This window comes from Elephas maximus, chromosome 16 (assembly GCF_024166365.1).
Source record: "Elephas maximus indicus isolate mEleMax1 chromosome 16, mEleMax1 primary haplotype, whole genome shotgun sequence".
In the NCBI taxonomy this organism is placed as follows: domain Eukaryota; kingdom Metazoa; phylum Chordata; class Mammalia; order Proboscidea; family Elephantidae; genus Elephas; species Elephas maximus.
Window position 1 is genome coordinate 21,592,555 of NC_064834.1, and position 14,245 is coordinate 21,606,799.

A 14,245-nucleotide genomic window follows, 5' to 3' on the forward strand; every position below is an offset into this window, starting at 1 on the left:
GAGGATTTCTTGCCATCCTCTCTTCTAAGGAGCGTTCTTGTTTTATTTCTTCTAAGAATGATTTGTTTCTTCTTCTGGCAGTCCATGGTATAGTCAATATTCTTCACCCATGCCACAATTTAAATCCCTCAATTCTTTTGTCTTCTTTTTCCATTGTCTCACTTTCCATGCATATGAAGTGGCTGTCTTCTTTGGTAACATGTTACCTCTATCATAAAAAAAAACCATGGCTTGGGTCAGGTGTACATTTGTCATCAAAGAAACAGAGTATAGATGTTATATCTTAATAGTTGGTGGAAAGAAGGAATTAGATTAAATTTGAGTCGCTATGTATATAAGGAATATATCCCTATGTCAAGAACATGGCAGATAGAATTGCACAAATTGGTATGCTATGCATGCTGATAAAGATTTGGATATAGGAAAAATTAGTATTTACCAACATTTCTGTACCTAATCTCTAGGTGTAGTGTCCCTGGGTGGTATAAACAGTTTGTACTTGGCTACTAACCAAAAGGTGGCAGTTGGAACCCATCTAGCAGCACCATGCAAGAAAGACGTGGCAGTCTACTTCCACAAAGATTACAGCCAAGAAAACCCTATGGAGCAGTTCTATTCTGTAACACATGGAGTTGCCAGGACTCAGAATTGACTCAATGGCAATGGATATTTTCTAGGTTTAGCACCACTACTCCAAGAATTTAAGGAGCTCTGGTGGTGCAATGGTTAAGTGCTCAGCTGCTAACTGAAAGTGCAGCAGTTTGAACCTACCAGCCACTTTGCCACTTTATGGGAGAAAAATGTGACAATCTGCTTAAAAAAAAAAAAAAGCATAGTGAGCTTATGAAAATATACCTCACAGAGGGAAGGGCTTGATTGAAAAAAAGAAAACGAAACATGTGCGTTATTTCTGTAAAAATGTGGTACAGCCTTGGAAACCCTATGGGGCAGTTCTGCTCTGTCCTATAAGGTCGGTATGAGTTATGGTAAACTCAGCAGCACAGAGCAGCAGCAACAACTCTATGGATTAATCTGTGCATCTTCACACAGGTGTAGTAGTAACTAATACGGTATAAAAAAAAGGTTGCCATTAATTGGAGTCGATTTGTTGGCAACTAATAAAAACAACTAAGTTAAAAGTGTGGATAATAATAGTTACAGAGATTGGCCTGACTTTAAATCTCTGTTCTGCTGCATATTAGCATAATAACCCTCAGAAAGGTATTTGATTTCTCTGTGTCTTATTTATTCAATTGAGCAATAACCCCGGGATAATAGGGGGATGTTTTAAATTAGAATCAAATCAATCACTTAGAGCACTGCCTTGTACGTGGTGAATAGCTAACGAATGGTAACATCACTAACCTTAAAAGTAAATGTGGATGAATCTTTTAAATTGAAAGTATTTTTAAACCTTAACAAAAAACAGTTGTCAATCTATGGATTAGCTTTATGAATAGATGCATGCTTAGGATTGTTCAGTGTTGTGTTATTTTAGGTAGAAATAGTTTGCATATGAGATTGACTATTCCTTTTGTCATCTTTTTGATGATAGGAAAAGCATCTTACCGAAGATAGTTTCCAGTGTTTTTATTATTTCTACAAGATAGAATTTGTACTTTTAATTAAATTTTCTTCCTTTTAGCAATATAAATGTTCCTTTTTTTTTCAATTTCTTTATGAATGCTGTTTTTCACAGCAATTCTTGTTTATAACTTTAAGGGTTTTGATTGGATGGGATGAGAAATGCTTACATTATTCTAGGCTTAGTAAAGCCAAAACGACATAAAGGAGAAAGAGAATCTTTTAAAATATTCTTAAAATGTTTTTCATGGTCTCTGATTTATCTTACTTTTCAGAAATACAAGATTATTCTACCAATATGTTTTATTCTCTCTACATTAAAAAAAAAAATAAAATTCTGTTAGATATTTGGTTAAAAAATACAGTCCTTTATTTCTTAGAAACTACGGAAATTCACAAATACAAAAAAGGACAATCTTCTCTTTCTAATTTATTTTAACAGTAATTCCTGAGTTTGTAACACAAGTGAACGTCGCCTTGGAAGCCTTAAGCAAGAGCTCAATGGATGTGTTTGACGACAACCAATTTGTGGACATCTCAAAGAAGATCTATGATACAATTCGTGATATCAGATGTTCGGTCATGATGATTCGGGTAAGTTTTCTTTACCTTCCATTGAATCACTGGAACACCCTTCGCCATCCGGGATGTCCAGAATGATTGGAAGCAACGTCTTATTTCTATGCTGTAATGTCAATGCTGAAATCCATTAGAACTTAAGAAATTCATATGCATCCCCAAAGTCAGATCTACTGTCACAAACAACACTCTGACTTTTGTATTTGGTTATAACTTACACAAATGAGCACTTTTAACTACTGCATGTACAGAAGTGATAGCGGAGGATTTGTTGAGGTGTCACATAGCATGATCAGAAACCAAAGGAAAATACCGAAGGCAATATGCTGTTTTTTCCTTGAATAAAAATAAAGGATCTTTCTCATTACTGTACTGAAATTAGTAGGAAACTATGTTTAAAGTAAGTTATCTCTATGACCAAACCCCCTCGTTCTGGGTCATAGAATCACACAGAGTATTCTACAAGAAATCTCGCTTTGAGCTGCCAAGAACAAGTTCAGAAACACTTGAACTATTCCAGTCTTGGCTTTGTCTCTTTGGGGAAATATATGCTGTTTCCCCAAAGGTGTGAGTGAGCAGCTTGGTGGAAGGCACACTGCATGCACAGAGACCAGGGCTGTCCGTTTGTACTCAAATGTTAGTGCGGAATGTTTTTTAAATATCGTAAAAAACAATGGTAAAGTCCTTCACAGAATGTACATGTAAAAGAGATGGAGATACCTTATATTAGGAGGGGTTTACCTGGAGACAGGTCCTAAGGTAAGGACATGCTTTATCACTAGTCTATTTAGGAGAAGGTGAGGCAGATAGGGTAGGACAGGGAGGGAAAGAAAGTCAATACAAGGTATGATTATGAGTCACTGGATAAATTGGGGCTTGATCCTGCTGGAGAACTCTGGAGATACTGTAGAACAGGCCTCAGAATTATCTCACCTGAGAGAATGAAAGCTGGGTATGTACGCACCTACTCATCCTTGGTTGAACACTGTGCTCAGAGGTGGTACCTGAGCCTCATACCTGGGCCAAGCCAGTTCTGTGGCCAAAGAGAGCAGCCCTGTGGCAGAATCTCAGGTGTTTGCAGTAGGAAGATTCATAGGTCTGAAAAGTGGAATTTTTAAGTATGTGTGGATTTAATTTGAAAGCTTCTGGGTTAATTGTTAGTAAGACTGTAAGATAAGACTGTAAGATAGGAAATAGAAATTCTGAGGAGATACAGGTAGAAGCTAGACAGTATCTGATAGGTACCAATGTCATAGATAGGTAATACTGAAGAGTGTAGAAATATAGTCATTTGGGAAGAAACAGGGTCAACAGAAGTCAGGGTCCTGGCAGAGCAGATGAACACTTGTGAGAAAAATTGTAAGAGAAAGGTTAGAGGTGTCAAGGTACAAACTGTAGCACTTCAAGATTTGTGAAAACCTGAAGGCAAACCACTTATACATGTCAGAGAGGAACCCTAGGATATATACCGGTGAGTAGTCTACACATATCAGCTCATATGTGATTAGAAATTGTGGCACTGTGCCAGTTCTATATCTGAACACCAAAGAACTGTTTCTAAATATATTCTTCTTATGAAGTGTTTTATATCTTGTTGTTGTTGTTATTAGTTGCCATTGAATCAGCTTGGACTCAATGGGGAACCCCATGTATAACAGAATGAAATTTTACCCAGTCCTGCACCATCTTCATAATCACTGCACCATCTTCATGATCACTGGTATGTTTGAATACATCGTTGCACCCATTGTGTCAATCCGTCTCATTAAGAGCTGCCCCTTGCCTTTGCTAGCCCACCGTATTACCAAACACAACGTCCTTCTTCGGTAATCGGTCCCTCCTGATGACATGTTCCAAGTAATGAACTGAGGACTCAGACAGTGTTCTGTGATCCACTGAGTTTCCACTGACTCATTTTTGGGAGTAGATCACCAGGCCTATCTCCTAGTCTCTCTTAGTCTGGCAGCTCCACTGAAATCTGTCCACAGTGGTTGACTCTGCTGGCATTTGAAATTCCAGTGGCATAGATTCCAGCATCATAGCAACGTGCAAGGCATGACAGTACAACTGCCTGTCTCTGTGCATCTCTCTCCACCACTTGTCTGTCAGTTGTTATACCCTACCTGTATACATATGGTGAGCTAGTAATTACCCAAAGCTGGGAGAGGAGGTGAGATCAGGTGAGAAACATTTTGAAAGTATGAAGAAGACATATAACCTTTGGAAAACACTTCTACCAGGGTGAGCCCCAGCACTTCCATTATCCCTGGATGGAAGTTTGAGAAGATAAACCAGTAAAACAGTGTAGGGGAGCCAAGGTAGGTAGTGTACATTTTCTCTTATTAAGGCTGTCTGCGGATGAAAAAATCTTACAGTCTTTCCCAGTTGGATGTTTCAGTGTTTAAAAACTTCCTTATTGTCATGAAGCCTTACCTACAGCAAATTAAATTATCTCACCGTTATTTCTATATATTGATCACATTCAGTAGTCCTCTCTAGGGCCGGAGAACAATTCATTGTAATTATTAATAGCCTTTGGGAGGAGTTTTTTGTTTTTTTTTCTATAGGCATCTCTGCTTCAAGGTAAATATTTCCATTTCTTTTAGCTTTTTCTCATAGAAATAATTTAGTATTTTGTGTTCTTTACTGGTCCTTATTTAAGTATTCAACATATTTCTCAAATGAAACTGTTAAAAAAAGTAAGCATACACTAATTACAGCCTGTCCTGTGTCAAATAAAGTGGAAGAATTGCTCTTATATGTTATCTCTATTAATATAGCCAACTGCAGTGTTAGCTTATTTTTACCCTCTTTAAGCATCACAACTGTTGAATAGACCATGACTTCCAAAGATTTTATTTTTATTGTTTTGCCCAATTGCTGCCTATGTATTTTTTCTCCATTTTGGTTTGGTACGTTTGCTCCTGGTCCTAAATCCTAACTCAGTTAAACTTGTATTTCTAAATGACACTTCAAATAATTTGTCAGAGTGCTTCTGAATTTGTCATTGCTCATGCCCAACTTAGCATCAGTTAGAAACATGTTTTTATTAGGTGCTGTTGAGATGGTTCCAGCTTGTAGCGACCCTGTGTACAATAGGACGAAACACTGCCCAATCCTGTGCCATCCTCACAATGTTTGAGCCCATTGTTGCAGTCACTGGGTCAATCCAACTTGTTGAGGGTCTTCCTCTTTGTCGTGGGCCCTCTGCCTTACCAAACAAGATGTCCTTCTCCAGGGACTTGTCCCTCCTGATAACATGTGCAAAGAAAGTGAGACATGAAGAATAAAGACTTAGAAACATAAGTAGACTTTTATATTATTTCACCCATATTACTAATTAAGATATTAAGTCATATTAGCTCTGCATCAGACTGCCATCCTTGCTAGCTGGCCCCAGTTAATGACATTAATATTAAGAATTCTTAGAATCCTATGTGCCATCCAAATGAGAACATACTTGAAAGCAAATATTTTGAAAGACTGCTTTTCAGTGTTTGAGACGGGGCGACATTCTTTCTTCAAACACATTTCATTGTCAAAAATATAAAAACAAATAAAAGGAGAGCTTCTGTCCCTGAAATTAGCGAGGAAAGGCCTGAGGCCCATAATCACTATCCCTGTACCCCCAACCCCTTAGGCGGCCTCTGGGGGGAGCCTCTGCAGGCCCCAGGGAGTCCTTGGAGGATGATACATAAACCCCTGGATTTAATTGCTAGTCAGACTAAAGATTGAAAATAGAAGTCTAACTCAAACCCACGAAAATGAAAGTCTATTTCGCTTTTCCTTTAAGGATTTTCACTCTATCGTAGAAGATAATAAAATCGATCTGGCATAATCTTCTCTTTACAAGGTCAAACTTAATGCTGACCAATACTCTGGCCTTAGAACTGCTAAGTACTTGCTGCTTTCTTCAAGGTTTCTAGAGTGTGTCAAGGTTAAGGCGATCGTTTTATAATCGTACAATTTCAAGGTAGAGTAGCCTACGATCTTGAGGGTGTTTGTGAGTATTATAGATTCCTCCCCTTCGTCTGAATTTTCTTGAGTGCTCTTCAGTGTCCTTGAAACAACAAAGCACTTGCTTAAAATCAGAGCTAGCTATTTTATAGTTTTATGAAAATATGGTTATACCTGCCTTTACTATGTATTTGATCAATTATTATGTTTTCGGATTACTGTAAATACAGTTCTAAGATAAATATTGTGATGTAGTGCTATCTCCACTGGATTCAATGTGTGCAGAGATGAAATTTTAGAATCTCATTCTTTACAGCCTCGGAGAATTGAAGGTATTAAATATTTTTTATGTGTTCTGTACTTAATATCTATATTTAAATATTTAATTATTAGAAATCCATATAGTATAGTGGTTTAGACTAAAACAAATAAGACTAAATAACAAATCATACTAAACCTTAGTTTCCTGCTTTGTAAAATCAACTTGGTACTTCAAATGATTATTATGAAGACAAAAAGGAGCTAATGGAAAAAAATGCTTAATAAATTGAAGTCTCTTATAAAAATATAGCTACTACTGCTACCACTAGTTAATTAGTCCTTACACCTATGATTTGGAATCAACTCGATGGCAATGTGTTAATATTACAATAAGGAGCCCTGGTGGCTGAGTGGTTAAGTGCTTGGCTGCTAACAGAAAAGTCAGCAGTTTGAATCCACCAGTTGTTCCACAGAAGAAATATGTGGCAGTCTGCTTTCATAAATATTACAGCCTTGGAAACCCTATGGGCAATTCTACTCTGTCCTATAGGGTCACTGTGAGTTGGAATGGACTCGATGGCAATGGGTTTGCTTTTTCATATAAATCGTAGGTTATTTAATCCAAATTGTGCTTTTTGAATCCATATTAGTCTAAACTAGTATTATAGTTCTGCATATGGTTTTTATGAACCTCATAAAGCGTACAGGGAGGATCAAACTTTCACTATCAATCCTTTTTGTTAAAAGGTGTCTAACCATAAATAAAGGATCCCTGGTGGTTCAGTGGTTAAAGCACTCAGCTGTTAACTGAAAGGTTGGTAGGTTCACCAGTCACTCCACTGGAGAAAGATATGGGAATCAGCTTCCGTAAAGATTTACAGCCTTGGAAACCCTATGGGGCGGTTCCACTCTCTACTGTAGGGTCACTAGGAGTTGGAATTGACTCCACGGCAATGGGATAATGAACCATGAACAGAGGAAATAAAAAAAAGACAGTAAATTTGCATTGTAAGACTCGTAACATGGATGGCCAGCAGAGATATACCCCTCCCAAGCAGGAACAAGATCTGGGTAAAATTCATTCTTTAACCAGTATTCAGAATGTAAACTTCGTATGTTTTATTGTGAATTTTCATATGTGCCTTATCAAAAGCACATAGAAAATATAAAGATACTTTCCTAAAGCCAAATGTGAGGGTTTTCAGGATTATCAGTAAATCTGAGTTTTCTGTTTTGGCTTTCTAACTTTATATTTTAGGGAACAGATTATCTCAAACGATATAAGTTAGTTTTGAGGTAACGAAAGAGATAAAATAAATCAGGAAACCATTCACATGGCCCCGTTTACACGAACTATTTTTACATTAACTACTTCAATGGCTTTGTAGAATTGGAACATTGTCCAATATACAACTTCAGCTTATGGAGCTAGAAAAGCTCTCTGCCTCTCTGGCATATCTGTTTTCTTAATAGAGATTGCTTGCATTGTGTCTTGACGTCTCTGAACTTCTTTTATTTTCCTCTATAATTTCTTTTTCTTATGACCTCATACAAATCCTTTTCATTTTTTTGTATCTCAGCTTCTGGGCCAAGCTGCCTGCCATCTGTTTCTCTGCTGTCTCACACTCGAACTACTGAAGCAAAAGGCTGTGAGGGTGTCAGCTGCTCCCTAACTAACATAAAATTTATTTTGTATGGTTAGAATCCTGTAGAACTCAATTTGGAAGTGGTGGCATAGTGGAAAGAATATTGTGTTTAAAAATCAGAAGACCTGAGTTCAAACCTGGGCTCTACCTGGTACCACTTATGTTGCTACTTTACATTGTTTTCATCACAGGAGGGGGAAATGGAAACATTCTATTGAATTCCTACTTTCAGCTATCACTGCCTTTAAGAAGAAATATAAAAATAAGAATACAGCATTGAATGCTGTCCTCTAAGAGCAGAAACATAGTGAAAACGTTCTTGTTCACTAGTTCAGTTCAACATGGTGTGGAAGTCCTAGCCAGTATAATAAACGAAGGAAACAAAATAAAAAGTACGCAAATTAGAAAGGAAAAAAAGTAAAGCAGCCTTTATTTGCACATTATATGATAACTACATTGAAAATCCGAAAAAAGAAAAAAAATGCAGTGGTAATATCTTCACTGGCTTCTCCAAGAATTCAATCAACCCCTTTATTAGTGTTCCCTTGTAATGCAATCATCCCAAATATTTGATTATTAGAATTGTCTATTCTTCCAAGTTCCTTTAAGAGATACTTTCACTAGCTCTCCTATTGCCAGTCTATGACCCCAGAATCCTTTCTCCACCCTCCTCATCCCATTTGGATGATAAATTGTTATGTTCACTCTAGTTTTCTGGGCCACATTGATTGAGGCTCCATGGTGTATTACCTCCACCCACCGGGCAATGTTCCACAGTGCTTGGGCACTAATGATCGTAGTTCTTATCAAGTCAGCCTTTCCAACCCCAGGAAACACTTTCTCTCCATAGGACTGACTGCTATCAAATATTAGCTTTCTCTCCTCATGCTTTGCAGATCCTCTGATGACTGTGGAGAATCTCCTCAGGCACCATTTCAATTTTTTTTTTTTTTTTTACCGTACAAAGATTTTACGTCTTTTCATTTCTCAATGTTAAGCAGATTTCCTGAATCTATCTTAGTCGCTCTACTCTTCATTCTCACAGGAGTCTTGCCAGGGAATCCCAGTTAAAACACTCTGCTTTTTTTTGGAAGTGATATGATTCCTTTATAGTCTCAGAACCAGTTTGTAAAGAAGGCAGCTACCAGGAAACTTAATAAAAGACCTGCAACAATGTAACCTTAAGTTTATATGCAAATTTAAACCAAACATTGGTGGGAGGGTTCTGTAGGGTAGCTCTTGTTAAAAAAAAAAAAAAAAAAAATTGCTATTTCCTCTAAAAACAGCATGTAAGACAAGGAAAAGCAGAACCACCTGCTGACTTTGGTCAGTGAGAGCTGAAGTTTTATGCTCTCAGCACATTTAACGGCCTTCTTCATGGGTATCCCGTTTGAAGAGACTTTTGACTAAGAGAACAGAGGTGACTAGAGTAAGAAAAAAGAGTGTTAAGAAACATGTTGGTTAAGCTACAAAGCAGTGCTAGTCAGTGATCTCTGTTGCTCATGTGGAGAGAGAGATGTTTAATGCTTGAAGTCATTCTGGGAAGTGCTTTTACCAAAGGGTCAAAGCCACTGGACTGGCAGGAGAGTCCATGGTCCGGAAGAGCTTTGATGCAGCTAGTCCTACACTCAGAGAGCTCTACCCAAGCACTGCTAGGAGGTTTTGAGTCAAAGTCTGTTGATAACAAGAAGCCAAGCGTCAGTCTTTGAAAACATCTTCAGGGAAACGGCTAGCATCGTGAACAGTGGGATAAAAAGATACTTAGTTGTGGGATCTTAGGGGACTTTTTGTTGTTGTTTGTCAGCTAATTATTAAATGGTTTATATTAATTATGTTACATTAGTCGTTAAATCGACCCGACGGCACTGGGTCGGGGTTAGTCATTAAATATGATATATTAATAACATGCATTTATACAAAAAAAAAACCCTAAACCCATTGCCATCTAGCTGATTCTGAATTTTATTACTTGTATTAAATCTAATAATACATTTTTATTAACTTAGAACAAAAACCAAATTTTGCCCTAAATATCTTAAGATAATATTGCTTATTTCAAATAAGATGTTTGGCTGCGTGCCTACATTTCAAGAACAACTTTTAGAGTGTTAAATAAGCCTTCTGGAGAAAAGAATCTAAAAAAAAAAAAAAAATGCAAGTTATAAAGTGATAACTTATTCACAACAGCCTTTGGTATAACTGAAAAAGAGAGGATGGAGACTGAGGTATTGTGTCTACACTATCTGTAGAGTAAATGACAAAATTTCAGAGGGGGAGATATGCTGGAGTCTGAGGTAGCAAAAGGCCCAAGTGAACTGAGCCGCTTGCCGTCACACATTAAGAGGCGAAGCCTCAGGACTAGATCTGGGGTCTTCTAGCACCAGCTGAGAACATATTCTTTCACTTCTGGAGAAGGAAACGGCCTGGTGTTTTACATAGTAGGAGGCTTTCATCCTTACTGACTTCCCTTTGTTGGTGGGCAGGTATAAACAAAAACATCCCAGGAATCACTTATTGGGCAGTTTGTTGAAGAAAACTTTTCCTACTGCTGCCGTCTCTGCTCTCTCAGATTCAGGCACAGTGGCCTCCTGTCTGTTTCTCTAACCTGCCCTGCTTACACTTCTGACACCTTTCTACTTATTGTTCTCTCTAACCATAATACTGTCTTCCAGAGAGCTGCATGGCAAACCTCTTTAGATCTGCTTTAGTGTTACCTTATATAACATCCTATATAGCTCCTACGCAGACCCACGTTTAGAAATACTATCTCCCACCTCAGTGACTCTCTCTCCCCTTATTCAGGTTCATTTTTTCAGTGTTTACCATGACCAAATGACATATTACATAGTTATTTATTTATCTTTTGTCTGGCTCCCCACATTAGAATGTAGGCTATGTGAAAATAAATAAATAAATAAAATAAAGATTTTTTGACCTTTTGAACAAAATCAGATGTTAGGTTTTTTACAAGGAAATAAAGTTATTGATTTGGTTTCCAAATGAGTAGACATTCATTTGAAACTCAAGCCCTGGATACTAGGAAATTAAGGGGCGAGGGGGAGTAATAATACCGTATTTTATTGTACATTACAAAAAGCAACAGATAGTAGTAAACTACCCCAATAAGTGCTTTCATAAATAATTAAAATTCTATTGAGCTTTGGTTTAAGATAGTTTTGAAAGCACCAATGATTTCTACTAAGTATTATACTCTGGCCGCTAATGTGATCACAAATGAAAAGTAAATGCCTATAACAGTGCTATTTGTCTCAATAGAGTCTTCTATTAGGTTGGATCTATGTGGTTGCTTTAGAAGTCCTTCATTGTACCTTGCGTGAGTGACAATATTTTTCTTTAAAGATGAGGACAGTTGTAGAATAGACTTCTCAATTATATATATTAGCTGTTAGGTTGTGGGAGGAGAAAGGTCCTTTTGGATGGAATTTGTGGAACTTGGAACTTCTGAAGAATATTTTATGTACATTATCCTCCATTATCAGTCCCTTGGTGTTATAAGCCTTGAAAGTCACAATATTATCCACAAATTTAATGATTAAAATGAGTTTTATACTGTCTTATAGTATTTGGGACAGAAATTTAATTAAAGTCATAAAATACAGAAAGATACCATAACAAAAATTATTTCTAGTGCTTAAAAATGGCTTTAAAATGCATTTTAACCAGTCCATGGTGGTCTGTTTACTAAAAAATACAAAAATAAAAATAAAATCATGGATTTCCACATATCTTCTGTTATCACTAAAATTTAGTGGTTTGGGAATATATTCAGGGTATCTGTTTAACAAAAATGTATGTCAACAGCACATTTGCTAATGGGTAACATCTTCCAGTATGTATGGACTTTTGCTAGTCTAACTCTTAGGGCATAATCTTATTTTAGGTTTGTGTCCCAATGCTCCATCTTCAAGGAAATTCCCTTCTATGGAATATCTTTGTGATCCTGAGGACTCTTTCAATTTCAAATTTTCATTTGCAAAAAGGCAATAACAAAACACCTGCTTAGTGTGGTTGATCTGAGTTTAGATGCAATAATACATGTAAAGCATTTAGCAAATTTCCTAGCACATTGTAAGTGCCCAATGAATGTTAGCATTTGTATTAGTCAGGCTAACAAATGCTAGCTGAGGTAACATAACCCCCCAAATCTCAATACTTTTCTAAACCATGGCTTATTTATCACTCATACATTGGTCTGATGCTAGCCAGACAGTTTCCTTGAGTAGCTCTACTCCAAGTAATGACTCAATGACTCAATTTTTTGTGAGTGCCATCTTTGTAATGTGGCCTTCACAGTTACTGCAGAAAGGGAAGAAAGGACAGATGACTGAACAGGATGTTTGATGGTCAGAGCTTGATGTTGCATATTTCCCTTTGGTCAGAACTCAACCACATAGACCCAAATGAACTCAAAGGGGCAGGGAAATGTCATCTTCCTGTGTATTCAGGAAGAAAAAATGGGATCAGTGAGCACCTAGCCTGTCCTTTTCCAACTCTTTGTTCCAGTTACCATTGCTGCACAACAAATCTCCCTAAACTTAGTGGCATAAAACGCAATAAATGTGTTATACTCACAGATTCATTAAGTCAATGGAAGGAGTTTAGGGCCTTCTACATTTAGAGGACACAGTCCCCAAGGCCGATCTCACTTCTGACACCAGCTACAAGTTCAGGGATTCCCAAAGTCACCCTTAGATTTGATAATTTGCTAAAAGGACTGACAAAACTCACTGAAAGTGGTTACACTCATGGTTATAGTTTATTACAGGGAAGGAATGTGGATGAAAGTCACCCAAGAGAAGAAATGCATAGGGCAGAGTCTGGGAGGGTTCCAAATATGCAGCTTCTATTGGCTTCTCTCTGTGGAGTCTACCAGCATCAGTGTGTGAAAATTTGCATAAAGCATTGCTAACCATGAAAACTTACTTGAGCCTCAGTGTTCAGAGTTTTTATTGGGGCTCCATTATGTAGGCATAATTGATTGTTCATGTGGCTGATCTCAGACTCCAGGTTGGCTCCCAGTAAAAACTGGCTAATGCCTTGTAAACCAAAGCCCCCACCCTAAATCACATGATTAGTTTCTCTGGCATAGCCAACTCCCATCCTAAGACTATTGGGTATGGTCAGCCTCCATTCTAAACAAAAATACTCCTATGTCATACATTACTTCCCAGAAGCTGAAGGCAAAGGCTTTCTCACAGCATGGCAGCCTTTGGATTTGCATGGCGTATCAGGGACTGAAGGATGAGGATAAGTTAGTAATCCACATCCTGCATATTCGTTACCTTCCTAAACTCAGAAGTAAAGCAGCACCATTTCTGCCATATTCCATTGGTTACAGGCAAGTCAGAAGCTTCTCAGATTCAAGGGGAGCGGACCCCACTTCTCCATGGGAGTAGTGCCAAGGTCAAAAGGAAGATGTGGGATGGGAGATAATATTGTGACCATTTTTGGAAGATAAAATTTGCCACACTTTTATTACTATACTGCTATTATTGTCAACAACACCATTATTAATAATAATTATTATTTTTTAAGGTGATTGACTTTGTAATGTAAGTCAGTTTAAACACGCTTCTGCTTATTAAGTAGTAAAATAAACCAATGGAAAGACTCAACCCATTGCAGGGAATCCTTTTATTAGTGACAAGTAAAGACTTGAGAGTTCTCATTAATCAAATATTTTAGTTGATAGAACTTTAAATCTCCACATTTTAATACCCTCTATAAATCTATCCATTGCCTGTTTAGATGCTAACCTATGTACAATCTTTTTGATCCTATACTTTAAAAAATCCTCTGAAATAATATTAGAGGGGAAGTCTAAAACAATAAAAAGTTTTGAGAAGGATATGTAGAATATGAAATTATCATGAATCTAGGTAAGTAATAACGAAGAAGGCATCATATTAAGGAATCATTCTCTTTTACTGGGTAGTCTCCTTAGTCAACCACTTGAAAAATATCTGAGTACTTTCTTTTTGCTTGGTTTTAAGAGTGCAAATGTGTGAGGCATCATCCTTGCTTTCAAGTTACTGGCATTTTCATGGAGAAAAGAGATGTGTGAGCAAAATGATAGCAATAGATTGTGATAAGTGCTATAATGGGTCCATATAGAATAATCATTGAAAACGTGATTTTTAATTCTGCCTTGAAGAAAATTTTGTAGAGATGTAGCCGTTGGTGGCATTTTAGTTAGG

At 37.3% G+C, this 14,245-nt stretch overlaps 1 protein-coding gene across 4 annotated transcripts in view; it reads left to right on the forward strand.

Annotated features, from left to right (window-relative positions):
• CTNNA3 (catenin alpha 3) overlaps positions 1-14,245 on the forward strand; it is a 1,852,175-nt gene that overhangs the window by 1,485,604 nt on the left and 352,326 nt on the right. For all 4 annotated transcript variants that reach the window (XM_049856013.1, XM_049856014.1, XM_049856011.1 and 1 more), the window contains one exon: positions 2,027-2,178. In XM_049856013.1, the coding sequence (XP_049711970.1) occupies positions 2,027-2,178 (152 nt within the window). The remainder of the gene's footprint in view (positions 1-2,026; positions 2,179-14,245) is intronic.